The sequence below is a fragment of the Sebastes fasciatus genome, chromosome 6, assembly GCF_043250625.1.
Source record: "Sebastes fasciatus isolate fSebFas1 chromosome 6, fSebFas1.pri, whole genome shotgun sequence".
Taxonomy (NCBI): domain Eukaryota; kingdom Metazoa; phylum Chordata; class Actinopteri; order Perciformes; family Sebastidae; genus Sebastes; species Sebastes fasciatus.
Genome location: NC_133800.1, coordinates 37,921,333 through 37,946,332, shown reverse-complemented (window position 1 = coordinate 37,946,332; position 25,000 = coordinate 37,921,333). Strand labels below are relative to the sequence as shown.

General features: G+C 45.4%; 2 protein-coding genes across 7 annotated transcripts in view; both read right to left on the bottom strand.

Moving 5' to 3' along the window:
* Positions 1-21,661, bottom strand: part of LOC141770063 (disabled homolog 2-interacting protein-like) — a 26,458-nt gene extending 4,797 nt beyond the window's left edge. The window contains exons 1-17 of one of the 6 annotated variants that reach the window (XM_074639702.1): positions 21,413-21,661; positions 21,046-21,120; positions 19,490-19,611; positions 16,520-16,622; positions 14,415-14,491; positions 13,751-13,860; positions 8,471-8,615; positions 8,216-8,388; positions 3,980-4,251; positions 3,587-3,795; positions 2,883-3,027; positions 2,640-2,784; positions 2,317-2,553; positions 1,693-1,882; positions 1,306-1,577; positions 294-385; positions 1-189 (exon numbers count right to left, since the gene is read on the bottom strand). The exon at positions 1-189 is cut by the window's left edge and continues 297 nt beyond it. In XM_074639702.1, coding sequence (XP_074495803.1) covers positions 1-189; positions 294-385; positions 1,306-1,577; positions 1,693-1,882; positions 2,317-2,553; positions 2,640-2,784; positions 2,883-3,027; positions 3,587-3,795; positions 3,980-4,251; positions 8,216-8,388; positions 8,471-8,615; positions 13,751-13,860; positions 14,415-14,491; positions 16,520-16,622; positions 19,490-19,611; positions 21,046-21,120; positions 21,413-21,512 — 2,656 coding nt within the window. In that variant the 5' untranslated portion in view covers positions 21,513-21,661. Of the gene's footprint in view, positions 190-293; positions 386-1,305; positions 1,578-1,692; positions 1,883-2,316; positions 2,554-2,639; positions 2,785-2,882; positions 3,028-3,586; positions 3,796-3,979; positions 4,252-8,215; positions 8,389-8,470; positions 8,616-11,272; positions 11,452-13,750; positions 13,861-14,414; positions 14,492-16,354; positions 16,404-16,519; positions 16,623-19,489; positions 19,612-21,045; positions 21,121-21,412 lie in introns of those variants that run through there. The other 5 variants (XM_074639698.1, XM_074639699.1, XM_074639701.1 and 2 more) reach the window with 5 other exon arrangements.
* Positions 21,662-23,420: 1,759 nt separating this feature from the next.
* Positions 23,421-24,582, bottom strand: LOC141770061 (PHD finger protein 19-like). The gene has a single exon (XM_074639697.1). The coding sequence runs from the start codon at positions 24,476-24,478 to the stop codon at positions 24,245-24,247; it is 234 nt and encodes a 77-aa protein (XP_074495798.1). The 5' UTR covers positions 24,479-24,582; the 3' UTR covers positions 23,421-24,244.
* Positions 24,583-25,000: the final 418 nt, after the last annotated feature.

The following is a 25,000-nucleotide window of genomic DNA, read 5'->3' as shown; positions in this document are numbered from 1 at the left end:
TGCGCTGCCATTGGCTGTCGTCGAGGCCGTCGCTAGGGGAGGAGTCCTGCAGGTCGACCAGAGACAGACTGCGGCTCTCATTGGTCAGATCCGGCCCCTCCCTCCGGCCCCCGTTGGTCATCTCAAACGCCGCCTCGTTCTCGTTGGGCTCGGAGTACGACGAGCTCGGAGCCGGAGAGCCCTGCAGGCCTGCAGGAAGTGACATCAGCACAACAGGAAGAAAGGTCAGACTCAAGAGGTCAAAGGTCACAGACTGAGGTCAGTTTATGTGTCAGATAAGGGTCAAAGGTCACCTGACGCGGGCTGGAGACTGGATCCTTTAGTGACGAAGAACAAGTCCTTGTTCTCTGGAGTCGGAGACGGAAGTCTGGTGAAGTCCACCAAGCTGCACACACAAACACAGTCAGATCCAGCAGAACCAGTACAGAACCAGTACAGAACTAGTACAGAACCAGTACAGAACTAGTAAAAAAACAGTACAGAACCAGTACAGAACTAGTAAAAAAACAGTACAGAACTAGTACAGATCCACACCCCAGTCTATTGCCACTCTCTGATTGTCTAATTAGCAACAGTAATGCTAACAGGATACGTGATGCTAACAGGATACGTGATGCTAACAGGACACGTGATGCTAACAGGACACGTGATGCTAACAGGATACGTGATGCTAACAGGACACATTATGCTAACAGGACACGTGATGCTAACAGGATACGTGATGCTAACAGGACACGTGATGCTAACAGGACACGTGATGCTAACAGGATACGTGATGCTAACAGGACACATTATGCTAACAGGACACGTGATGCTAACAGGATACGTGATGCTAACAGGACACATTATGCTAACAGGATACATGATGCTAATAGGACACATGATACTAACAGGACACATGATGCTAATAGGACACGTGATGCTAACAGGACACATGATGCTAATAGGACACATGATACTAACAGGATACATGATGCTAATAGGACACATGATACTAACAGGACACATGATGCTAATAGGACACATGATACTAACAGGATACATGATGCTAATAGGACACATTATGCTAACAGGACACATGATGCTAATAGGACACATTATGCTAACAGGATACGTGATGCTAATAGGACACATGATACTAAAAGGACACATGATACTAACAGGACACATGATGCTAATAGGACACGTGATGCTAACAGGACACATGATGCTAATAGGACACATGATACTAACAGGACACATGATGCTAATAGGACATGTGATGCTAACAGGACACATGATGCTAATAGGACACATGATACTAACAGGATACATGATGCTAATAGGACATGTGATGCTAACCCTCCGTCCAGTCCGACGCCGCCCTGCAGGCCCATGGAGGGATTACAAGCCGCCAGAGGAGGGGAGAGGGGCGGGGACAGAGGGGGCGGGGACAGAGGGGGCGGAGACACCACACGCTGAGGCTCCGGAGAGGAGACGGACACGCCCCCCGGGTTAGCCACGCCCCCGGGGTTAGCCAGGGCTGCCGACACTTCTCTTAGGATCCGAGGAAGAGGACCGAGCTTCGACAGGCAGGACTGGAGACAGACAGACAGGTAGAGAGAGAGACAGAGAGTAACATAGACATTCATTTAAAGGAGCAGTTCAACGTTTAGGTGAATCCTCTTCTTCTCTCTGAGAGTCAGGTGTTACCTGGTCGATCTCGGTCAGCAGGGTGTGCAGGCTGGACAGCTCTCGGCCGAGGTCGATGTATCCGTCGAAGCCGGCGGTGTGGTTCAGTCCGTCGGGGTTCGAGATCTCCTGCAGGAAACGCTGCATGCTGCTCCACTGGCGCTCCACGAAGTCATTCATAAACAGCATGTACTCCTCTTTAGTCCCGAACCTGCAGCCACAGGTAACAGGTAACAGGTAAGACATACAGGTAATACATACAGGTAAGACGTACAGGTAACACACACAGGTACCGGTATACAGGTGAACAAATAATACAGGTGTTCACCTACAGGTAACAGGTTCAGGTACATCTACAAGTCAAAGTGCTTTATAAAAATCACAATAAAAGCCCTCCAGTTCTTTCACAATAAAAGCCCTCTAGTACTTTCACAATAAAAGCCCAGAGTGAAGCAGACTCTGGGCGTAGTGTCGGGACCCATCATTCAACATGGTGGCAGAGACTATGAACTCTTAATAATAATAATTATCTAATAATTATCTTCAATATTTTCTAATAACTAGACTAGCTCCTATAGACCAACATTATGGTGCCCCGTGTGAGGCAAGCCTTCCAGTTCTTTCACAATAAAATCCTAGACTTACTTGCTGAAGTTGGCGAGGTTCTGAATGACTTTGGCGATGAGGGTAAGAGTTCTCGCCGAGCGTTCGTCGGGGTATTCCTGCATCAGGTCGAAAAGCGACGGTGACATCACCGCCGGACACAGGAAGCGCAGGAACAACGAGGCGCTGATGAGACGCTCACTGATGTCTGGTCGCCCCCGGTTACTGCACTCCTGTCGCCATGACGCAAACACCTCCTTCAGCTCCCGGGGGAAGACCCTGAGTGAGGAGGAGGGGTATATTAATTATGTATGTACTGTATATGCACAGTGTGTGTAGTGTGTACTCTGTATATATTTGTGTACCTGTACGAGTCGAGGATCTTGCAGAAGGCGAGTTCGCAGCACATCCTCAGGTTGGCCTGATGCTCTGCGAGGTCAGAGGTCGCACAGCGAGACGGGTCGACCTCACAGTTCTCATCTGACTCGTACAGAGCTTTAATGAACTCACCTGAACACAAACACATAAATATATATGTAGGGTAAGGTGTGTGTGTTGTGTTGTGTTGTGTACTTTGTGATATTCATTGTGTTTAGTGTTGTGTGTACCGAGGGCATCCTGCAGGTACTTCTGTCCAATCAGCTTCAGGTATTCTTCGATGCTCTTCGTCGCCAGCGTGTTCTCTCTGAAGATCAGCTGGTCATTGTCACGGCAACGGTCCACCTCTGACATCATCATGTCCGTCAGGAAATCCTGCAAACAGGGGTCGAAGGTCATCCTCATTCCGTCCAATAGATTTAATCCTCCTGAATGTACAGAACTCATGTGATCCCATATGTAATGTCGTAATAATCGTAACGTTAACTTAACGTTAACTTAACGTTGCTCCTCGTAGATCATAAACCCTTTAATATAATAACAACTGGTTGAAATCGGTTGAGAAATGTAGACGTCATAGTGCTTTTCATCCAGAAAAAGAGAGCTCCCCAGTTAACGAGTATTTATTTACAGAACAGTCCGGCCAGGTCCAATATGGCGCCCACGTGGACGTACGATCCAGGGAGTCAATGCAGCGTCTATGTATATATGTCTATGGTGAGGCGTCTCTTTCATTTCACTGAAACGCACTAAAATGAGTTTAGAGGAAGTTAACATTGGTTTGTCTAATGGATGGTGATGCTTTAAAGAGAGAGTTATACTCTCCCAGTGGTTATTTTATGAATAAACTGTTTTATTTTGAAGGAGTTGGGCGTCAGGGGTAGTGGGCGAGGTTCTAAAGACGGGCGGGGTCATGCACAGTGGGCGGGGTTACCTTTGCCTTCCCGGTGCTGTGCAGGATGTGGACGAGTGCGGCGGCGAGCTCTTCTTTAGCTCTTAGACTGATCGAGGCTTCCAGAGTGTTGCAGAGCAGCAGGTAGTTGGAGCTGATGTACTCTGCGAACTCTTTGTACTGCTCCATCGGCAGGATGACGATACTCTGATAGCGAGCTTTGATACGCACCGTTGGCACAGACGACTTACCTAAAACAGGAAACCACATGAAAATCTACCCGAACATCAGAAAACCTGGGATGTGGGCTAAAAGTACTGGTTTGGAGTTTTATTCCACACACAGAACTTTATAGAAAAGGACATTGTTTTCCAATAAAGAGTGTTTCAGGTTGATTTACTCATCCTCTGACTGTTCTGAAACAGATCTACTTACCCCGGATGGTACTGGGCGTGCTCACTGAGTACCACTTCTCCACCAGCTGTCTGCCGGTCACCATGGCGACAGGGATGTTGACCAACCCGACGTAGCTGCTCTTGTCCTTTTTCCTCTTCCTGTCCGTGTCTTTGTAGAGGTGAAGAGTGACGGCGCTGACGGACGGCAGACTGCTGAAGTCGAAACGTTCTCCCCAGAAGATGTTGTCAGTCTTCAGTTTACACGACGTCCTCGCATAGAGACTGTCATCCAGACACAGCTCACAGAAGTACCTGTAGTACACAAATACTACGGTTACTACACTCTGTCATCCAGGCACAGCTCACAGAAGTACCTGTAATACACAAATGCTATGATTACTTCTGATAGTACAGATTCAGATTCTTCTACCTCTATATGTTATAATGATATAGAGTGAAGCAGACTCTGGGCGTAGTGTCGGGACCCATCATTCAACATGGTGGCAGAGACTATGAACTCTTAATAATAATAATAATAATAATAATAATTATCTTTAACATTTTCTAATAACTAGTCTAGCTCCTATAGACCAACATGATGGTGCCCTGTGCGAGGCATAACATTGTTGGCAATTGTTCATAATTGTGCGATATTAATATATATATATATTAAATATAAATTAAATATTTAATTTATTAAATATATATGAAATATTTCATATATTAAATATATGAAATATTTCATATATTAAATATATGAAATATTTAATATTAACTTCTTTAACTTGACCGATGACCGCAGCATCTCTGACCACGGTTCAGATCATGCGGCGCGGTTAGACGCAGCGGCCCAGCGCTCTCGGTTCGGCAGTGTATGTATGTTTTTTGTGTGTGTATGCGTTGTCACTGGAGTGGTAGAGGGACATCTGCAATACAGCAGAGCAGAGCTGCTTAATGTGGCGGACAAACTTTGCACCCCGCACACGAATTGGGACTTTATTCCACCGGAGATACGGCATTTTTCCCCGGAAGGAGGAAGCAGCGTTGCCCTGGAGACTCTGCGGAGACGGCAGCGTCACAGGAGACGCAGGCGGGGGAAGAGAGGGAGGCTACGGGCTAGGCTAAAGGCTAACCCCTACAAACCGGCGATTCCAAGCCTCTTCCTTGCCAATGCCCGGTCACTCAGCAACAAGATGGACGAGATAAGACTGCGGATTACATCGCGCTGCCTGGAGTACTGTGTGATGTTAATAACAGAGACTTGGCTGGACTCGCATACCCCGGACGCTGCTATCGAGCTAGCGGGCCGCGTTGTTTACAGAGCGGACCATACCATTCACTCCGGTAAAAGCAGGGGTGGAGGACTTTGTATTTACGTCAACAGCAGCTGGTGTACTGACGCCAGGGTTATTGAAACACACTGTTCCCCGGAGATAGAATACCTGATGCTGAGCTGTAGACCTTTTTACTTGCCCAGGGAGTTTACATCTGTCATGATAACAGCTGTCTATATACCACCAAATGCTAACGCTAAGCTAGCCTTGGAGCAGCTACAGAGTGCCATTAACAACTACATGTCAGCACAACCAGACAGCCTTGTTATTGCAGCAGGAGACTTTAACCATGCCAACTTAAAATCTGTCATGCCGAAGTTTTTCAAAAATGTAAACTTCCCTACAAGAGAGAAAAACACACTGGACCAGGTCTACACCAGCATTCCAGATGCCTACAGAGCCACTCCACTCCCACATCTTGGACTATCAGACCATCTGTCCCTGTCTCTGACTCCAGCATACAGACCCCTGATCTGTAGACAGAAACCATCCATTAAAACAGTTCAGGTGTGGACTGAGGAAGCCACCTCAGCTCTACAGGACTGCTTTGATACCACAGACTGGGACATATTTGCTGAGGAGACAGATCTGGAGGGACACACAACGGCTGTCCTCTCCTACATAAACTTTTGTGCTGAAGGTGTGGTTGGGACAAAAACCATCAAAGTCTTTCCGAATCAGAAACCGTGGCTCAACGGCGAGGTGCGGACCCTGCTCAGAGCACGGGACTCTGCCTTTAAATCTGGGACCTCGCAGGAATACAAAGAGGCGCAAAAGAGACTGAGGAGGGGGATCAGTGAGGCCAAACGCAGATATAAAGAGCGCATAGAGGAGCACTTTAAGAACAATGACTCCAAGAGCATGTGGCAGGGGATAAAAACCATCACGGGCTACAAAAACAACTATACAGCCTCAAGTCCCACAGACAACACTATTCCTGATACCCTGAATCACTTCTTCGCTCGGTTCGACCGGGAAAACAAGGAAACCAACATCCAGCCTGCACTAACTGAGAAGGACCAACCGATAAAGCTCCAACACCACCAGGTCAAATCCGTCCTGCGCCGAGTCAACATCAGGAAAGCGTCAGGACCGGATGGGGTCTCCGGACGAATCATTAAGGCCTGTGCAGACCAGCTAACGGGTATTTACAACCATCTTCAACCTCTCACTTGAACAGTCTGTTGTTCCCACATGCCTTAAGGAAACCACCATCGTCCCTGTACCCAAGAAAACCAAAGTGAACTGCCTGAATGACTACCGGCCAGTTGCTCTAACCCCCATTATCACAAAATGTTTCGAGAGACTAGTTCTGTCCCACATTAAAACTGTCATCCCTGCCGATCTTGACCAACACCAGTTCGCTTATCGGACAAACAGATCGACGGATGATGCAATCACAACAGCTCTTCACGCAGCCCTTACACACCTGGATCACAACAACACATATGTAAGGATGCTGTTTGTTGATTTCAGTTCTGCTTTCAACACAATAATTCCACACAAACTGGTTCAAAAATTGAGCAACTTGGGCTTAGGCAGTTCACTGAGCACATGGGTGCTGGACTTCCTCAGGAACAGACCCCAGTGTGTCAGGATGGGGGACCACACCACGGCCACTCTGAACCCGAGCACTGGAACACCACAGGGGTGCGTCCTCAGTCCTTTTCTCTACTCCCTCTTCACATATGACTGCTCAACTATTCACCCCACCAACACCATGGTCAAATTTGCAGACGACACTGCTGTAGTAGGACTGATAACCAACAACAACGAGACAGCCTACAGGGAGGAGATCCAACATCTGACACAATGGTGTTCCCATAACAACCTGGATTAAACACCACTAAAACAAAAGAAATGATAATAGACTTCAGGAGAGCAAGACGGGTGGAGCACTCTGCCCTCTGCGTACGTGGAGAGGAGGTGGAGAGGGTGGACTGCTTCACGTACCTCGGAGTCCACATTTCATCAGACCTCACCTGGTCCAAAAACATCTCTCATCAGGTGGGGAAGGCCCAGCAGAGACTCTACTTCCTCCGGAAGCTGAAACAGGCTCACCTTCCTCAACACATGCTGATCAACTTCTATAGGGCAACCATTGAGAGCCTCCTGACCTACTGCTGCACTGTGTGGTTTGCTAGCTGCACAGTGGAGAACAGGAGGGACCTGCAGCGGGTGGTGAGGATGGCGGAAAAAGTGATTGGGACCACATTACCCCCCCTCAGTGACCTATACACTGGTCGGCTCTGTAAGAAAGCCAGCTGTATCTCCAAAGACCCCACCCACCCTGGACATGTACCGTTTGATCCCCTTCCCTCCGGAAGGAGATACAGGACAATTAAAACACACACCAACAGACTACGAAACAGCTTTTACCCACAGGCTGTCAAGTGTGTGGAGCATTACAGCCCTGAGCCACGAGTCAAACAAGAACTCCAGAGTTATCTTCCCACGGTACCAGCTAACACATAGCTGTGAGACAGATGCTAGATCATGTTGCCTTAATTTTCCTTTCTTGTTTTGCAGTTACATAGGCAAACTTGAGTTTGTTAGCAACAGCATACTATTCATTGAGTTCTATTGTTGTGATATTATTTGTAGTCAGGATATTTTGGTAGCTGGCTTCGCCACATTTGATGCGTTATTTATGCTCCATCCTCTTTTCTGACCCACCACATCATCCGACACATATTAAGATCACGTACATAAACTGTGAATTGGTTTTAAACACAAGCATACGCATTCAGAGTCTCAAAACTACCAGATCACAGACCCCTTTGTTCTGCCTGAACACATGTACTCAGACAGAACAAAGAGACCATTGTGTTTGTTGTCCCAGCGGCCATCTTTGATTCAGCCATTTTGGTAGTTTTGCATGGTCAGCCCTATTGATTGATTGATGTAGAGTGAAGCAGACTCTGGGCGTAGCGCCCCCCTACCTTTTCTTCGCCGGCAGGTCTTTGGCTTCGATTACCCACACCGTCAGGACGTTTTCCACCCTCCTGCTGTTGTCTTTGTTGGGGTGAACGGCTCTTCTCAGGTTCTCCATCCATTTATCTCTTTCTGCTGCCGAACGACACGAGAAACACTTTGTTCCTGTCGTGGTTGTTACCTAGGAGACACAGGGTCAGAGGTCATCACCATGGAAACAGCAGAGGGTTCAAGTGTGATTGTGTGTGTGTTGAGTGTGTCACCTCGAAGCAGTAGTCCTGTCCCAGTAGGGAGGAGTGAACAGGTTTGATGATCACTGATTGGTCCATCCTGAGTTCCAGAGACGACACACAGCCGGTGCTTAGCAACGACTCCTGGCTACCACAACGCAGCCGCCGCATCACACACCTGAAAGAGCCCACAAGACCAAACCATCGGTGAGAGGTGTTACATGAACTCTGACAGTTAATAATCCAGGTCTGGAGCAGTACTGATGGTGACGCGGGTACTTCCTGTTGTCTCACTACCGACCTCCGTAATCTGTAACCTGATGAATCCAAAGCAACCATCAGTCGATAACGTCTGATCTTCCTGATGTTGTACGGGGCAGATCGACACGACCGAGCAATAGAGGCCACGTGAAGCTTAAAGGTTAGCTGGTCGTCAATCATGACACCCAGATTCCGGGCAGACTTTGTGGATTTGAGTTTGGTTGGTCCAAGCTGGATGTTGATCTGTGGTTGTATAGAGGGACTGGCTGGGAAGACGAGGAGCTCAGTCTTAGATAGGTTGAGCTTAAGGTGGCGTTCTTTCATCCATTTAGAGATATCAGCAAGGCGTGACGAGATTCGTACCGAGACTGTAGTGTCATCTGGCGGGAATGATAGGAAGAGTTGGGTATTGTCCACGTAGCAGAGGTATGAGAAACCATAGGAGCGGATGATTGCACCAAGTGGTGTGGTGTATATTGAGAGGAGAAGGGGATCGAGCACTGACCCTTGAGCCACCCCTGTGGATAAGCAGTGTGGTTTGGAAACTTCTCCCTAGATCCTCTAAAAGATCTCCCTGAGAGGTAGGACATGAACCAGTGGAGGGCAGATCCTGAGATTCTAAATTTAGAGTGTGGAGAGGAGGAGGATCTAGCAGCAATAAGGCTGAGGACTGACTGGCAGCTCTCGCCAAACGCAGTGATTCTGTTACCGACAGTAGTGCAGTCTCAGTAGAGTGGCCCCGCTTAAAGACAGACCGATTTGGGTTGAACAGATTGTTCTTGGACAGGAATTCAGAGACTTGATTAAAGATTGTGCACTCAAGTTCGATTTGGTTTGAAACCTGCAGGTGAACCAAAGAGATGTGCATCGCTATGATTTGCACAGCAGCACTCTCCATTGGAAATAGTGGCCTGACTGCACCCTGAGAGTTCCCATCATGCAACCATGTTCTACTGCTCACATATGAACAGTGCATGTCGTGAAGACCTGCCACTGGAAGGTCAAAGCTGAACTCCACTGATCAGTGCTTGTTTCTAGGTGTTGTGGAGTTTTACTGCAGGTTTTAAAAGTAGTCTAAAGCCTTCAGTGTCTCCAGAGGGAGCGGTTTGAAATAGGGATGTACCAATATCCCTTTTTTTCAGACCGAGGACAAGTACTTACATTTGGGTACTCTCTGATACCGAGTACTGATACGAATACTTCTCTGTGCCTAAAGACCCTCGTTACAGCCAGCTGGAGGGTGTGAGCGACACACGGCAGACTGGGGAGTCCCGCATACGAGGCGGTACGCAGTGACCGGCTCTAGTCGGCTTGGAAAGGCTCGGGGCAAAGGTGCTTCCCGGGGCCGAGGACAAAGGGCTCGCTGTGCCCTCTCTCCCCGCCGGGGAGGGATGGGGCCCCCTGCTCGGACTGTCCTCAGTGCGCCCCGACTGCATTGTGCCCCACAATCGAGGCTCAGCCAACGTAAAAGGTGCCATGGGTCAGCCGCAATGTCTGCAACCCACCCGACCCGTCATGAACCACGAACCAAGGAATCTAACGCACGCGCGAGTCAGAGGGTGCAAGCAAAACCCCGTGGCGCAATGAAAGTGAAGAACATGTTTTACTAGATTTATTAATACAATCACTCTCGGAGAGACGATTAGTGTACCATTACCATAGAAAACGCCGGTTCAGGTTCAGTGACACGATGCGCCGGAAGTTGCGCTAATTCACGCAAGGCCTCATGGGGGCCAGGAATGAGGTGGATAGCACACCACGATCTACCACACAACTGTCAGAGGGAGAGGTGCATTGTGGGTTCTGACAAAGAAGACGGATTGTGTGGAATAAAAGATATCTCCGGTTCTGGTTCTGGTTCCTGAGTGGTCCATCAGGAGTCTGACAGAGTCACAGGAGTGAAATGATGACTCTCTCCAGGTGTCCTGTGGTTCGCCTCTTCAGGTGTCTTCGTCTGCACTAAACTGTTATTGACGTGTTTCACATCCCCAAATATATAAATATATAATAACGGGGGGGGTTCAACTGTGAACTCTGACAACACACACACACACACACACACGTCTAAGCCGTCCTGACATGAACAAGATGATCTGTTGTCCCTCCGTTAGCTCGTTAGCTCGTTAGCTCCTGTCATTCTCTTAACGAGCTGCTTAATGTCAGCAGCTTACAGCACTAATTCTTCAGGGGCGTGTGTGTGTGTGTGTGTGCGTGCGCTACTGCTTAACCTTGTTTAGCTAAACATGATGGCTAACAGCGTGTGTCTATCCTAGCCACATGCTAACAGACCAGGCTAGCTGTGTGCAGACTGAAGCCAGGCTAACACACACACACATACAGACACACACACACATAGAAACGCAGCATGTATGGTCATGCAAATCAGGTAGAAGACGCCAACCCCCCCCCCAACACACACACACACACACACACACACACACACACACACACACACACACACACACACACACACACACACACACACACACACACACACACACACACACACCAGCCCATTTCTCTATTGAAAGGACAAAAGGCGGTTTAATGCAGCGGATCGGTGCAGATACTCACCGAGCATCCTGGATGAATGCTGAGGAGGAGGAGGAGGAGAGGGGGGGTTATGGATCCATGTTCTCCTGCAGCAGCAGGAGGAAGAGGAGGAGGAGAGAGGAAGTAAGATGGAGAACCTGCTGATCCTGTCTGTCGGTCTGTCTGTTAGTTGGATGCTAACGATGCTCCACGGCTCCAGCGTCTCTCTCTGTGTCTCGATGGGACTCGACCTCCCTCTCTGTCAGCAGTAGCCCCTCCCCTGCAGCGAGGCTGCCCTACTTCCTCTCCTCGTCTCCTCTGCCCTAGTTCCTGTCTTCCTCTCCTGTCATCCTCTCCTCTCCCCTCCTTTCTCCTTGTCTCCTCTCTTCTTCACCCATTGTAATTTAGTGTAGATGGTACCGAGGGATTATGACGCCTTCTCTCCTCGTCTCCTCTGTCATCTCCTCCTTCCTCTCCTCGTCTCCTCTTTCGTCTCCTTATTTCCTCTTTCCTCTCCTCTCCTCTCCAGTGACCCGTGATGTCTGACTCCCTCCAGATTGACCAGTGATGTCTGACGCCCTCCAGAGTGACCCGTGATGTCCTACGCCCTCCAGAGGGACCAGTGATGTCTGACGCCCTCCAGAGTGACCCGTGATGTCCTACGCCCTCCAGAGGGACCAGTGATGTCTGACGCCCTCCAGAGTGACCAGTGATGTCTGACGCCCTCCAGAGTGACCAGTGATGTCTGACGTCCTCCAGAGTGACCAGTGATGTCTGACTCCCTCCAGAGTGACCTGTGATGTCTGACGCCCTCCAGAGTGACCAGTGATGTCCTACGCCCTCCAGAGTGACCAGTGATGTCTGACGCCCTCCAGAGTGACCAGTGATGTCTGACGCCCTCCAGAGTGACCAGTGATGTCTGACGTCCTCCAGAGTGACCCGTGATGTCTGACGTCCTCGCAAGTGACCCGTGATGTCTGACGCCCTCCAGAGTGACCCGTGATGTCTGACGTCCTCGCAAGTGACCCGTGATGTCTGACGTCCTCCAGAGTGACACGTGATGTCTGACATCCTCGCAAGTGACCCGTGATGTCTGACGCCCTCCAGAGTGACCCGTGATGTCTGACGTCCTCCAGAGTGACCAGTGATGTCTGACTCCCTCCAGAGTGACCCGTGATGTCGGACTCCCTCCAGAGTGACCAGTGATGTCGGACTCCCTCCAGAGTGACCAGTGATGTCTGAGTTAAAGGGGCGAGGGCCGGGAGGAGGAGTTAAAGGAGCGAGGACCGGGAGGAGGAGTTAAAGGAGCGAGGGCCGGGAGGAGGAGTTAAAGGAGCGAGGGCCGGGAGGAGGAGTTAAAGGAGCGAGGGATGGGAGGAGTTAAAGGAGCGAGGACCGGGAGGAGGAGTTAAAGGAGCGAGGGCCGGGAGGAGGAGTTAAAGGAGCGAGGGCCGGGAGGAGGAGTTAAAGGAGCGAGGGCCGGGAGGAGGAGTTAAAGGAGCGAGGGATGGGAGGAGGAGTTAAAGGAGCGAGGGCCGGGAGGAGGAGTTAAAGGAGCGAGGGATGGGAGGAGGATTTAAAGGAGCGAGGGCTGGAAGGAGGAGTTAAAGGAGCGAGGGCCGGGAGGAGGAGTTAAAGGAGCGAGGGATGGGAGGAGGAGTAAGCGAGCCGTGACGACAGCGTGACGGTTGTGACCGAGTCATGTGACCGAGTCATGTGACATGCCTCCTGTCTCTTTGTCTTGAAACTGGGTTTACTTGTCTTTAACTAGCAGAGCTCTGAAGTCTCCAGGTGAGGTCCTCTCCAGAGAAGACCAGATACTCTGATCTGGTTTTAGGGCTCGTCAGTACCCCCTCACCCGCTAACACACACGTTAAGGCGTCTCACAGTAGCGTCGCCCACGCCCGTCTCTCTAGTTACAATCCTGTTTGTGACGCCAAAACTATGTCGAAGACGATTAGTATTACAGACCTACCTACCTAAAACCTACCACCTACCTACCTACCTGGTCGGTGGTAGTATCCTCCAGTGTCTCCTCCGGCAAGCCTCCTCGATCCTCGAGATGCATTTTAGGAATTGGGATGTCCTTCAACATGGAGCGCTGAGATTGATTTCCGGATCACAGCCGGAGTAGCGAGGAGACGAGGAGACGAGGAGACGAGGAGGCAAAAAATCGGGAGATGAGATGCAGCTACTGTGGTGACCTCTGGAGCTGTGTGTTGTTGTTCCTTTAGGGTTGTGACCTCTCCAGGATCTTGACCTCTGCAGGGTCGTGACCTCTGTGGGGTCGTGACCTCTGTAGGGTCGTGACCTCTGATGGACCCCCCGGCTCCTCTTCAGACCACCACAGCCTCGTGGTCGATGGACCCACAGCGCTGATTGATTGATTACCATGTTTAATGAATGTCCATTCACTCTGACCTCCAGAGTTCTGATAACCGATCGATCGGTTATCAGTAACGTCCGTGTGTGTGTGTGTGTGCGTGTGTGTGTGTGTGTGTGTGTGCGTGTGCGTGTTACCTGGTGTCAGCGCTGGTGATCAGGTCGCTCCTTATGCTGCTCGGACGACATAGTTTGGGCTGAGAGCGGGTCCTCCGGAGAGACTGCTTCAACCTCCGGGAGAGAAAACCCTGAAGAAGAAGAAGAAGAGGAGGAAGAGGAGGAGGAGGAAGAGGAGGAGGAAGAGGAGGAGGAGGAAGAGGAGGAGAAGAGAGAGGAGGAGGAGGAGGAGGAGGAGGAAGAGGAGGAGGAGGAGAGAGAGGAGGAGGAGAGAGAGGAGGAAGAGGAGGAGGAGAGAGAGGAGGAGGAGGAAGTAATGATGGACGTAAAGTTTTTTCTGACATTCAGTGTTTTATAATATAACTTCAGGTTTCTGTGAACTTTTAACTGCACCGGTAGGACCAGTACAGAGACCACTACAGAGACCACTACAGAGACCAGTAGAGGTCTCTGTACTGGTCTCTGTACTGGTCCTGTTAGATCTCAGTGCTGCTGTTGACACCATTGACCATCATCATCATCATCAGTGATGACATCATCAGGGTGTCATGTCTGTATTCTCACTGGTCTCACCTGTAGGTGGAGCCAGTCAGCTGATCTACAGCTGACTGGCTCCTGTTACCATGGAAACAGCAGACTGATCCCAGCTGGAAGGAGGTGTGTGTGTGTGTGTGTGTGTGCTCACCGTCACTCTGGCGGTGGGCGTGTCCACGGCGGAGCTACTGGGCATGCTCTGTCGGCGGACCCCTCTCTCTGGAACATCTGGAACAGACAGAGTGCATCGTGGGAGTGTTTGTAGTTGTGGAGCCACAGCTGTTGCCTTGGTAACTGGTACTGAGAGGGTTGCGTGCCTGTGTCTGTGATCACACATGATAATGAGCGGCGTGACCACAGACGCCTCATTGGACGCTTCAGCCCGTTGCAGCGATATGTCAACATGGGCGCCATTTAGAAGTAGTATATATATATATATATATATAATAGAACAATATATATATATATATATATATAGTAGAACTATATATATATATATATATATATATATAGTTCTATTATATATACTGGAAAAACAAAGTTAGTAAACTTGTGTTTGGTGGATTATTTCTCTGTTGTATCAATGCTAATGGTGATGCTAATGCTAATGGTCATTGTATTCTACATGGTTGAAAGCCTGTTTATTTACCTTCACAATGATGTCACACTTGTAAGGATCATGCATTTGTGGGATGAGCAGCACAGCTGATTATGTGGGGAGCACCCAAGAAAAATGTTCCAAAATGCTCTGCCAATGGTAAACAGTGTATTCTCATAAGGCTACCAGGAAGCCTGCAATGACTGCCCTTCACCGTCAGGCCCGTTGGCGCTGGTGTCTCCAACACAGACAATGGAACCTGAACATGTGGGGGAATGTCATGTTCAGTGATGAGTCCAGGTTCTGTCTGACAAAGTTGGACGGCAGGTCAAAGTATGGAGACGGCGTGGAGAACGCTATGCTGATTGTTGCACCGATGGAGTAACAGCTTTTGGTGGGGGCAGTGTCATGGTGTGGGGGGGGGGCATCTCCCTCACTGGCAAAACAAGGCTTGTCATCATTGAAGGCCATCTCAATGCAGGGAGATATCGGGATGAGATTCTGCAGCCAGTGGTGATCCCATATCTCCACAATCTGGGACCTAACTTCATCCTCCAAGAAACAACGCCCCCCCCACAGAGCCAGGGTTATCACAGACTACCTCCACAATGTGAGAGGAGAGAGAATGGAACGGCCTGCCAAGAGTCCACACCTCAACCCAATTCAACACTTGTGGGATCAGCTTGGGCGTGCTGTACGTGTTAGAGTGACCAACACAACCACGCTGGCTGACCTGCAACCAATCCTGGTTGAGGAATGGAACGCCATCCCACAGCAACGTGTGACCAGGTTGGTGACCAGCATGAGGAGGAGGTGCCAGGCTGTTGTGGCTGCGTATGGATCTTCCACCGCTACTGAGGCTCCTGACGGTGGATTCAATGAATAAAGTGTAAAATTCCCAATATGTCTTGTTTGTTCCTTGTTACTGATAGAGAGTTCAATCATCCAATCCACCAAACAACTCAAAACAAGAGTCAATACCAACAGGAGAATACACTGTTTACCATCGACGGAGCATTTTGGCAAATTTTTCTTGGGTGCTCCCCACATCATCAGCTGTGCTGCTCATCCCACAAATGCATGATCCTTACAAGTTGGACATCATTGTGAAGGTAAATAAACAGGCTTTCCAACGATGTAAAATACAATGACCATTAGCATTGTAACAGAGAAATAATCCACCAAACACAAGTTTACTAACTTTGTTTTTCCAGTTTATATATATATATATAAATATATACAGACAGAATGTATATATATATGTATATATATATACATATATATATATATAGAAGTTCTTCTACCACAGCCTTGAAATACTTTAAAATTAACATTTTAGCGTTGCCATGGTAACTGACCTCAGATATCAGATTATGAGATTATTATTTGACATGTCGTCAAGATTAAGCAGAGCAGCTAATCCCTGCTGCAGTCAGACAACACACAAACACACAACACACACTGAACTTCACCAGAAAACATCCTTTTCTTACCGTCTTCAAACTCAGCATCAGAGTCCACTTCCATCACCTGTCTGTCTGTCTGTCTGTCTGTAACTACCTGTCTGTCTGTCTGTAGCTAACTGTCTGTCTGTCTGTAGCTAACTGTCTGTCTGTCTTCTTCTGCAGCTGTTTTTAAAGTCCTCCCATCCTCCTTACCTTTGTGGGCGGGGCCAGGAGGTGCTGAGGTCACATGGAGAGTGTATCTTAGCAACCAGACAGTGAAAGTCTCCGCCCTCTCTGCCAGAAGAAGAGGATGAACCTGAAGAAGAAGAAGAGTCTAAATCAGAAATATAACCATTTGTTGCAGTTTGTTTATTAAATGCAACGTTTTATTAATAAACACAATGATTTGTTATTAAACACGATGATTTGTTATTAAACGTGATGTTTTGTTATTAAACACGATGATTTGTTATTAAACACGATGATTTGTTATTAAACGTGATGATTTGTTATTAAACACAATGATTTGTTATTAAACACGATGATTTGTTATTAAACGTGATGTTTTGTTATTAAACACAATGTTTTGTTATTAAACACGATGATTTGTTATTAAACACGATGATTTGTTATTAAACACAATGTTTTGTTATTAAACACGATTTGTTATTAAACACGATGTTTTGTTATTAAACACAATTTGTTATTAAACACGATGTTTTGTTATTGAACGTGATGTTTTGTTATTAAACACGATGATTTGTTATTAAACGTGATGTTTTGTTATTAAACGTGATGTTATTTAATGTGATGTTTTGTTATTGAACGTGATGTTTTGTTATTTAATGTGATGTTTTGTTATTGAACGTGATGTTTTGTTATTAAACACAATGATTTGTTATTAAACGTGATGTTATTTAATGTGATGTTTTGTTATTGAACGTGATGTTTTGTTATTGAACATGATGTTTTGTTATTAAACACAATGATTTGTTATTAAACGTGATGTTATTTAATGTGATGTTTTGTTATTGAACGTGATGTTTTGTTATTGAACATGATGTTTTGTTATTGAACGTGATGTTTTGTTATTGAACATGATGTTTTGTTATTAAACAATGATTTGTTATTAAACGTGATGTTATTTAATGTGATGTTTTGCTATTAAACACGATGTTTTGTTATTAAACGTGATGTTGTTATTTAATGTGATGTTTTGTTATTGAACATGATGTTTTGTTATTAAACACAATGATTTGTTATTAAACGTGATGTTATTTAATGTGATGTTTTGTTATTGAACGTGATGTTTTGTTATTGAACATGATGTTTTGTTATTAAACACAATGATTTGTTATTAAACGTGATGTTATTTAATGTGATGTTTTGTTATTGAACGTGTTTTGTTATTGAACATGATGTTTTGTTATTAAACACAATGATTTGTTATTAAACGTGATGTTATTTAATGTGATGTTTTGTTATTAAACACGATGTTTTGTTATTAAACGTGATGTTGTTATTGAACGTGATGTTTTGTTATTGAACATGATGTTTTGTTATTAAACAATGATTTGTTATTAAACGTGATGTTATTTAATGTGATGTTTTGCTATTAAACACGATGTTTTGTTATTAAACGTGATGTTATTTAATGTGATGTTTTGTTATTGAACATGATGTTTTGTTATTAAACACAATGATTTGTTATTAAACGTGATGTTATTTAATGTGATGTTTTGTTATTGAACGTGATGTTTTGTTATTGAACATGATGTTTTGTTATTAAACACAATGATTTGTTATTAAACGTGATGTTATTTAATGTGATGTTTTGTTATTGAACGTGATGTTTTGTTATTGAACATGATGTTTTGTTATTGAACGTGATGTTTTGTTATTGAACATGATGTTTTGTTATTAAACAATGATTTGTTATTAAACGTGATGTTATTTAATGTGATGTTTTGCTATTAAACACGATGTTTTGTTATTAAACGTGATGTTGTTATTTAATGTGATGTTTTGTTATTGAACATGATGTTTTGTTATTAAACACAATGATTTGTTATTAAACGTGATGTTATTTAATGTGATGTTTTGTTATTGAACGTGATGTTTTGTTATTGAACATGATGTTTTGTTATTAAACACAATGATTTGTTATTAAACGTGATGTTATTTAATGTGATGTTTTGTTATTGAACGTGTTTTGTTATTGAACATGATGTTTTGTTATTAAACACAATGATTTGTTATTAAACGTGATGTTATTTAATGTGATGTTTTGTTATTAAACACGATGTTTTGTTATTAAACGTGATGTTGTTATTTAATGTGATGTTTTGTTATTGAACATGTTTTATTAAACACAATGATTTGTTATTAAACACAATGTTTTGTTATTGAACGTGATGTTTTGTTATTAAACACAATGATTTGTTATTAAACACAATGTTTTGTTATTAAATGTGATGTTTTGTTAAACATGATGTTTTGTTATTAAACACAATGATTTGTTATTAAACACAATGTTTTGTTATTAAACGTGATGTTTTGTTAAACATGTTTTGTTAAACATGATGTTTTGTTATTAAACGTGATGTTTTGTTAAACATGATGTTTTGTTAAACATGTTTTGTTAAACATGATGTTTTGTTATTAAACACAATGATTTGTTATTAAACACAATGTTTTGTTATTAAACGTGATGTTTTGTTAAACATGATGTTTTGTTATTAAACGTGATGTTTTGTTAAACATGTTTTGTTAAACATGTTTTGTTAAACATGATGTTTTGTTATTAAACACAATGTTTTGTTATTAAACACAATGTTTTGTTATTAAACGTGATGTTTTGTTAAACATGTTTTGTTAAACATGATGTTTTGTTATTAAACGTGATGTTTTGTTAAACATGATGTTTTGTTAAACATGATGTTTTGTTATTAAACGTGATGTTTTGTTAAACATGATGTTTTGTTATTAAACATGTTTTGTTATTAAACGTGATGTTTTGTTAAACATGATGTTTTGTTATTAAACATGTTTTGTTATTAAACGTGATGTTTTGTTAAACATGATGTTTTGTTATTGAACGTGATGTTTTGTTATTAAACGTGATGTTTTGTTTTTGTTTTGAAGAACAAACAGAACAACGGGGGGATGTGTAATGTTTGGTACCTCCAGGTTATTCAGCATCAGTAGCTGAGAACCAGACAGGATGCAGAACATCTTCAACCAGACGTCATCAGGGTCCGCCCTCCGACCATACGACAGCCAATTGATGGAGGCGCTCTTCAACTCTGTGACATCATCACAACATCATTATATTCCATTGCAGTCGCAGTACGGACAATAGTAGTAGTAGTAGTAATGGTAGTAGTAATGGTAGTAGTAGTAGTAGTAGTAGTAATGGTAGTAGTAGTTGTAGTAATGGTAGCAGTAGTAGTAATGGTAGTAGTAGTAGTAGTAGTAGTAATGGTAGTAGTAGTAGTAGTAATGGTAGTAGTAGTTGTAGTAATGGTAGCAGTAGTAGTAGTAGTAATGGTAGTAGTAGTAGTAGTAGTAGTAATGGTAGCAGTAGTAGTAGTAGTAATGGTAGCAGTAGTAGTAGTAGTAGTAGTAATGGTAGCAGTAGTAGTAGTAGTAATGGTAGCAGTAGTAGTAATGGTAGTAGTAGTAGTAGTAGTAGTAGTAATGGTAGCAGTAGTAGTAATGGTAGCAGTAGTAGTATTAGTAGTAGTAATGGTAGTAGTAGTAGTAATGGTAGCAGTAGCAGTAGTAGTAGTAATGGTAGTAGTAGCAGTAGTAATGGTAGTAGTAGTAGTAGTAGTAATGGTAGTAGTAGTAATGGTAGTAGTAGTAGTAGCAGTAGTAATGGTAGTAGTAGTAGTAGTAATGGTAGTAGTAGTAGTAATGGTAGTAGTAGCAGTAGTAGTTGTAGTAGTAGCAGTAGTAATGGTAGTAGTAATGGTAGTAGTAGTAGTAGTAGTAGTAGTAATGGTAGTAGTAGTAGTAGTAGTAGTAGTAGTAGTAGTAATGGTAGTAGTAGTAGTAGTAGTAATGGTAGTAGTAGTAATGGTAGTAGTAGTAGTAGTAATGGTAGTAGTAGTAGTAGTAGTAATGGTAGTAGTAGTAGTAGTAGTAATGGTAGTAGTAGTAATGGTAGTAGTAGTAGTAGTAATGGTAGTAGTAGTAGTAGTAATGGTAGTAGTAGTAGTAGTAGTAATGGTAGTAGTAGTAGTAGTAGTAATGGTAGTAGTAGTAATGGTAGTAGTAGTAATGGTAGTAGTAGTAATGGTAGTAGTAGTAGTAGTAGTAGTAATGGTAGTAGTAGTAGTAGTAGTAGTAGTAATGGTAGTAGTAGTAGTAGTAATGGTAGTAGTAGTAGTAGTAGTAATGGTAGTAGTAGTAGTAGTAGTAATGGTAGTAGTAGTAGTAGTAGTAGTAGTAGTAGTAATGGTAGTAGTAGTAGTAGTAGTAATGGTAGTAGTAGTAGTAGTAGTAGTAGTAGTAATGGTAATACAACATGAAATAAATAACCATAGAAAGTTCCCATACAAAGCTACAGGACACACTGAGCATCACAACAGGACAGAAGACTGAAGACAGTTCGGTTTCATTTCTATTAAATATGTTGAATAAATCATCTCTGACTTTTATTCTCATTCTGTATCAAAGTTAAAAAACATGTTAATGTATTTTTAATGTGTCTTATCTCTCTGTGATGAACTCACCGATCACACTCATCCAGCCCAGGTGTTGACACCTGGACAGGTGTTTCACCAGCTCCTCCATGGACTCAGGATCCTCTGAGACACACAGAACAGAACTCTGGGTAATCTACGGGCTGACATCAGTGACCTGTCTGTCTCTAACCACTACAGACACACCTGAAGCAGAGAGACAGGTAGAGAGAGAGACAGGTAAACATACAGAGAGAGAGAGAGAGAGAGAGAGAGACAGGTAGAGAGAGAGAGAGACAGGTAGACTGACAGACAGGTAAACATAGAGAGAGAGAGACAGGTAGAAAGACAGAGACAGGTGGACATACAGAGAGAGAGAGAGAGAGACAGGTAGACTCACAGAGACAGGTAGACTCACCGAGACAGGTAGACTGACAGACAGGTAGACTCACAGAGACCGGGAGATGAATCTGGAACCTGAAGCTCGTCTCTTCAGCTGTGGGTCGATAACTTCTCATGCTAGAAGACAATTCACCTGTCTGTCTGTCTCTAGGGACATGAGGACGACACACCTGAGCGCTCTGACTGACTGTCAGTGTGTTTAGTTTCTGACCTGTTCTTCAACACCTTAATAGTCTTAACAGATTATCACCTGTCACACTCTCAGTGCTGCATGCACACACATGCGTGCACATGCACGCGCGCGCACACACACACACACACACAGAGAGAGAGAGAAACTGGGAGGTCAAAGGTCAAACAAGTTTTTTTTATTGCAGAGAAAGCCGGCAGCTGATTGGTCAGCTGAACTGAACAGAACAAACATACAGTCACATGATCAAAATAACCGTCCAACAGGCCAATGGGAGGGGAGCAACGGTTACCATGGCAGCGAGGAGGAGCTGCGGGTTTAAAGTGACGGAGTGACATTTAACGTCTCGGAGACTGTTAGCTAGCGCTGTTAGCATTCCTCATTCAAACCAATGGGCTGTGTTAGCTTCAAGCTAACCTGTGATGTCATTAATGTGTAACATGTTGATATTTATTGTTTTAGATTCTCCGGATCACCGATCGATCTCTCTGATTGATCTCTCTGATCGGTGATCACGTCGGTGTTTGCATAGATACTGAGCGTGACGATAGTGCAAGAGAACAGAGGATCAATAAACCAGCACCAGGAGCACTGAACTCTGGGAGTCTGAGTCTCCACCTCCAGAGAGGTCTGTAGTTTCAAATACTGAGACTGAAACAGGTTAAAGATGAATCCAGATGTGGATCCATTCAGTTGTTACTACGACACAGGAAATTGATATGAAGCTTCATCAGCGTGTTTATCTTTGTTTACTTTGTTCAGCCACGTCGGGAACGCTTCGATGCAACGGTTAGACTACAATGTACGAAGTCTGATGTTTCATTACCCAACATCTGGACAGGGTTGAATTAAGAGGGAGAGGCTCCGTTTGGGAATATGGAGTCATGACCTCAGTACCTCTAATGCTGGACGGAGGCCCCACTGGATGCGTATCCCTCCGCCCAACTGGACGCGTCCCCTCCACCCCACTGGACACGTCCCCTCCGCCCCGCGGGGACGCGTCCCCTCCACCCCACTGGACACGTCCCCTCCACCCCACTGGACACGTCCCCTCCGCCCCGCGGGGACGCGTCCCCTCCACCCCACTGGACACGTCCCCTCCGCCCCGCGGGGACTCCGCTATAACAGTAACTTTGGAAGATAAACACTTAGACTGTTGAAGTCTCATATTAACTACAGATGAACTGTGGATCAGTGATCCACTGGCCCGGTACTGGCCCGGTACTGGCCCGGTACTGACCCGGTACTGGCCCTCAGCCCAGGGGTTGGGAACCGCCGCACTGATGGATGATTTGTGTCAGTGAGGTCACAACCAGCTGTTTGTGACATCACTGAGCAGTGATGAAACAGATCAGAGCAGCAGTTCCCTGACTGAAGGTCTGGTTGGTTAAATACATGAGAAACTGCTGCTGGAGCTGAGGGAGGACGAGGGAGGACGAGGGAGGACAGGTGAGGACAGGTGAGGACAGGTGAGGACAGGTGAGGACAGGTGAGGACTGGTGAGGACAGGTGAGGGTGCTGTCTGACAGCTGGGGGGAGGAGGGGCTACAGGAGCCTATGACTATTTAATACGTCAGAGAAGAAGAAATGACACAAACTCCGTCTACTGTCAGTCTGAGATCCAGAATACTGAACATCCACATAATACTACTGAGTCTGTGTGTGTGTGTGTGTGTGTGTGTGTGTGTGTGTGTGTGCACGGTCTTTGGCTGCATTTTAAGTTTTTGTTTGTTCTCACTAAATACTGTAATTACAGGTTCATGATCAGCATTGATACCTGACTCCTCCAAACTCACCTCAGCAGGGCGTACTGTACGTCTACAGAGGTTTTATGGGGACATACGTCTAACAGAGGTTTTATGGGGACATACGTCTAACAGAGGTTTTGTGGGGACATACGTCTAACAGAGGTTTTGTGGGGACATACGTCTAACAGAGGTTTTGTGGGGACATACGTATACAGTGGTTTTATGGGGACATACGTATACAGTGGTTTTATGGGGACATACGTCTAACAGAGGTTTTGTGGGGACATACGTCTAACAGAGGTTTTGTGGGGACATACGTCTAACAGAGGTTTTGTGGGGACATACGTCTAACAGAGGTTTTGTGGGGACATACGTCTGACAGGTTTTATGGGGACATACGTATACAGTGGTTTTGTGGGGACATACGTCTGACAGGTTTTATGGGGACATACGTCTAACAGAGGTTTATGGGGACATACGTCTAACAGAGGTTTTATGGGGACATACGTCTAACAGAGGTTTTATGGGGACATACGTCTAACAGAAGTTTTATGGGGACATACGTTTAACAGAGGTTTTATGGGGACATACGTCTAACAGAAGTTTTATGGGGACATACGTTTAACAGAGGTTTATGGGGACATACGTCTGATTCTGGATCAGTTTTGGGGCCTAACACTATAGAATACTGTTGCTAGGCAACTGACATCATAGATGAAGGTGGTCTTTGAACAGGATGAATATATATTTTGTGAGGAAATAAACTGAAACATGAACTTCCATTAAAACAGCTGATCAGCTGGTCGGTTAGACGATGAGGTCACTGAGCCCTGAGTGGTTCTGACCAATCAGCAGTGAGTGTGGAGGAAGAACCAATCAAAGCTTCACATCTAACCTGTGACTGTGTGTCCTAATAAGGCGTTGTCCCCTCCCACTCCAGCAGGTACTGGACCGTCCCCTGAGCGGTGACCCGTCGGGCCAACACCTGGTACCTCTCCCCGTTGGTCAGTCGGCCCGCCACTCCGAAGTAGGAGGAGATGGAGGAGTGGAGGTGGGAGGAGTCAGAGGGGATGTGGGAGGGGTCAGACAGGAAGTGGGAGGAGTCTGTGGTCAGGTGGTTCGTAGCTTCTTGGTCCTCGAGCATCCCAGAAGGCTCCTCCCCTCCAAACTCCTCCCCTACCTCGCTGCGATTGGCCCACTGGCTGTAGCTGTTGCTAGGCAACTTCCTCTTCCTGCTGCCCACTCTCCTTCTGAGGAGACAGAGGTCAGAGGTCAAAGGTCAGGATAAAGCTGGAAGATGAAGGATGAAGATGGAGGATAAAGATGGAGGATAAAGATTGAAGATGAAGATGAAGGATGAAGATGAAGATGGAGGATAAAGATGGAGGATAAAGATTGAAGATGAAGATGAAGGATGAAGATGGAGGATAAAGATGAAGCTGGAGGATAAAGATGGAGGATAAAGATTGAAGATGAAGATGAAGGATGAAGATGGAGGATAAAGATGAAGATGGAGGATGAAGATGAAGGATGAAGATGGAGGATGAAGATGGAGGATAAAGATGGAGGATGAAGATGGAGGATAAAGGACGAGGATGAAGATGGAGGATAAAGATGGAGGATAAAGATGGAGGAGGAGGATGAAGATGGAGGATAAAGATGGAGG